The 4,034-nt window shown below is 39.7% G+C and overlaps 1 protein-coding gene across 1 annotated transcript; it reads right to left on the minus strand.

Annotated features, from left to right (window-relative positions):
- Nucleotides 1-2,703: 2,703 nt before the first annotated feature.
- Nucleotides 2,704-3,108, minus strand: LOC145768962 (SCAN domain-containing protein 3-like). The gene has a single exon (XM_082580565.1). It carries the CDS (start codon nucleotides 3,106-3,108, stop codon nucleotides 2,704-2,706), a length of 405 nt encoding a protein of 134 aa, XP_082436691.1.
- Between the last annotated feature and the right edge of the window lie 926 nt (nucleotides 3,109-4,034).

The following is a 4,034-nucleotide window of genomic DNA, read 5'->3' on the forward strand; positions in this document are numbered from 1 at the left end:
CATAGGATGTTGTATCCAACATAAGCTATCTGGGAAAGTTAAAGGTATCAGTCCAAGCACGATTAAAAAAAGTAAATTCTGTATATTTTTTGTTTATGGATCATCATCATCATCAGTCATTATCTCCGCCTGCAGCAGATTGCACATCAACATGAGTTATTTGCTTCCAAGAGTGGCGGTTTTGAGCCAGTGTCGCCAAGTTGAGTTCGGTTCATGATTGGATGTTGTCTTGCCATCGTTTTGATTGCTGCCACGTTTTCTTTTTCCTTCTGTGCAAACTTTGCTGATTCCGAATTGTAATCTTTTAGTGTGGCCGAACAGTTTTAAAACTTTTGATTTTATTAACTTATTGGTGTAATTAGATGTAATTTTGTCATAGTTAAAAGATCTTCTGTTTTCGTGTGGTCAAGTAGCCTTTTGTTGGTCATGCTTCTCATGATGTGATTTTGGAAGGTAGTGAGTTTTTTCTTTATTTGAGTTTTTTGTTTTTGGATGTTGTTACTTAAATCTAGTTGGGACTCACAATGTTGCCTACAGACAGCGTTGTTCAAATGTCTTATCATTTTTGGAGTAATTGATTATTATATATCTGTAAGCTTGTGGCATCTTCAAAGTTATAGCCCAGTCAGAGGAAAAATTCTGATAAATCGAAATAAAGCTGTCCTATATCATTTTGCAAAGAAAATTGACTTCGAGAATGTAATCAAGGCGTGGTGCCGTCAAATGCTTTACTGTACATTACCCTTTTGCAATTGGAGCTCTAAAGACGTTTCTTAAATGCATCAAGTTGGAACCAACAAGAGTTTGATCGGAAGCTGAGTCAATGCTAAAGTAGCCTACAACTAGCAGTTTTAAATTTGTGACTGTTTTGCATTATGTGGATTACGGTCCTAAACAAGATTCATTGATGAATTTAATGAAATTAAAGGAAGATGTAATCTAAGTAAGAGAAAGCTGAGAAGAGTAGGCTACTACTCGCAAGCTAAAGTTGCAGTGGCAATTATAAATTTAAAAGAAAATGATTTTCTTTTCCTGAGGACAGAACGCTTTTATAACTCCACTTAACTATAGCTGAATCATTCGAAGGAAATGTATTCTACCGTACATTCAAAAGGATTCGATAGTTGTTGGAATTGACAAATGTATCAACAAACTCAAACATATCGTCGATGAATTTGAAGTTCCATGAAAATTTTATCGTATGTCTGTTGTGCAGTTGCGGCATGTGGGACAAATTTAAACCATTTGTAGGCTACAACAATGACATTTTTCAAGACATTTTGGATGAGTTGGTACTTTTGACAGAATGCCACACAGCAAACTTCAGCTGCAAACCAAAACGAACCACCCCATAATCTCTACACAAGGAATCATTGATTGCAACTTTCGAAAGGTTTTTCCAAATAGTTTTGTTATAATTTTTTTGTGTTCCGGTAGCTACCTCCAACGGTTGTGCTTTGAGAACGTGATTTTAGCAATTACTGAAATTTGTAAAGAATTGTTTGCGCTCCAGTAGGCCTATGACTAAAAACCGATTGAAAAGCCTAACTATACATGTTGTGCATCAATTCAGACGTCGCAAAATTTTATCATTTGATGCTGTGATCCGTAACTTTGCATTGCAAAAAGTCCAGAAAAGATTGAATTAAATCAGGGATGTCCAAAGTCCGGCCCGCGGGCCAACTCTGGCTCACGAGATGTTTTTGTATGGCCCGTGCTTGTTGTTGTACAAGTACAATGTGTTATTTTTGGCCTGCAGACACACAAAAATTATATAAATTCAACTTGCCGTTTTCAGAAAAATTATTGTACAGTAGAATTCGCCTATAACGGCTTCGTTTATAACATCAATTCGCCTATTACGTCACATTTCGCTCGGTCCCGGCAGAATTCCCATCTTTTACGTACATTGTAGTTCGGCTACAACAGCATCGCCTATAGCGTTAATTCGCATGTAACAGCACCCTTTATTGGTCCCCAGACGTCTTTTGTTCGTTTATAACGTCACTTTAAGCCACCACCTTCACCACGAACGGTCAGTATTCCGAAAGTGATGCAAACGTCATAACTCGTGAAATAGTAAGAGCGACATTTTGCATGACATACATGTACAAACTGCCGCAGAAGATGTCGTACAAGAGGAGGCCGATGATGATGGTGATGGCGACGACCCTGTAGAAGCCGTTTCAACCCCAGTAGAAGCCCTGAAGTCAATCAGACAACTAGACCGATACTTCAGAAGTCACGACGATAGCGAGCAAATCCTACATTATTTAGCGAAAGCTGAACGCCATGTGGAAGAGAAATCCGTGTCAAAACCAAAACAGCTGAAGATCAATGCCTTTTTTGCTAATAAACAATGAACTTCTCTACTACTGTATGTAACGAGCTGTATTGCGCAAATTTCCTGTACCTTTCGCTGTAGGTTATTTTTTTAAATAATTTCTTTGTTTACTGTATTTTCTGCGTGACTTTTGTCAGTTTGGTGGTACACAGTAAACCTGACTGGATTATAGGCTACACCTCTTTCTTTAATCAAAAGAAAGTTTTGGAATAGTTTGCGGTAGTTCGTCTATAACAGTGTTTCCCAAGCTTTTTTTAACAGCGCCCCCCTGGACAACGAACAGAGTATCAAACGCCCCCTCGACAAAAAAAAAGTAAAACCAAAGTTGTTTTCCATTCATTACAACTTAAAGTCCAACTCTAATGAGACAGATGAGGTTGGTGCAATGTCATTAGCCTCTTGATATCGGGTTCCAGTTTGGATAGGAACAATCTTAAGTCTCCCCGTCTAACTTTGTCAAGACGGTTTCTTTTGTTATCCAGAAGCATTGTCATGGCACTGCAAGCACGCTCCACCAAGTATAGGCTGAGAAAGGCTATGATAAACACTTTGACCCGATTCCACACGTGAGGGTATTTCTCTTTGATTTGGTTCTGCAGCCATAACGATTGATGCGAGATATTGAACTTCGGTTTGAGTGCGAAATCGCTTTGCAGTGTTATCAGTTCCTTCTCAAGAATTCCATGTTCAGAAATATCACAGAATGGGTCGATTATCCAGTCAGGGATTTCTAAATGGAATACATCCTGGAATCGAACTCCCATGTCTTTGTGTACTTCTTGAAGATGATTGCTTTACGTCTCTACATTAACATCAGATATGCCTTTGTCACTGGTATCAAGTTGATGCAAGCTTGAGATTTGGAAAAAGTTTCGTCTATCTAAATTTCTCTGATACAACACGAGCTAATTACTGAAACCAGACAGTGCCGATTTTACTTTGATTAGATTTACTTCGTTACCCAGAAGGGATACATTTAATTCATGAAATTTGGAAAATAATGTGGCACGAAACAGCTTAAATACGCTTTCAGGATTTTGCTCTATTTCGGTACCACAAACCTAAGTTGTTTCTGGTAGAACACAATGGTCGACTTTCCTTCGCTGAGCAACCAAACATCGGGAGCTCCCACTCTTGCATGTTGCCTTCAACGTCGATTAAAGGGCCTGAGGACTAGTCACTCTCCCCCGCACTGGTAACCCCCGACGTTCAGAACAACGCAAGACACTCTACCTTTGCGTGTCTCGGGCAAACCCAGCCCTCAGACACTAGTGGGGTGTTATGAAACAGCTTAATCCGCTTTCGGGATTTAGCTCTATTTCGGTACCACAAACCTAAGTTGTTTCTGGTAGACAAGGGTCGACTTGCCTTCGCTGAGAAACCCAACGTATAAGGAGCTCCCACTCTCGCATGTAAGGCAAAGTCGACCAAAGGTCGTGAGGACTATAGTCACCCTCTCCCGTAAATATGTCTGACAAGCAGGCGATATCATTTATCACAACCAGAAGGCCATTAGCAAGATCAGGGTGACAACTCTGTAGAAATTCCACGAGAGTTTCAAACAGCGAATAAAATCGTGCAAGGCAATTTTCCTTGAAAAGCCATCGTAGTCTACTTCGGTGTGGAGTAGTAAGCACTCAAAAGATTGGATTTGCGTAATCGCAGTGCTTCAAAGTAAGTCATGCGTTAC

The sequence above is a fragment of the Aplidium turbinatum genome, chromosome 4, assembly GCF_918807975.1.
Source record: "Aplidium turbinatum chromosome 4, kaAplTurb1.1, whole genome shotgun sequence".
NCBI classification, from domain to species: domain Eukaryota; kingdom Metazoa; phylum Chordata; class Ascidiacea; order Aplousobranchia; family Polyclinidae; genus Aplidium; species Aplidium turbinatum.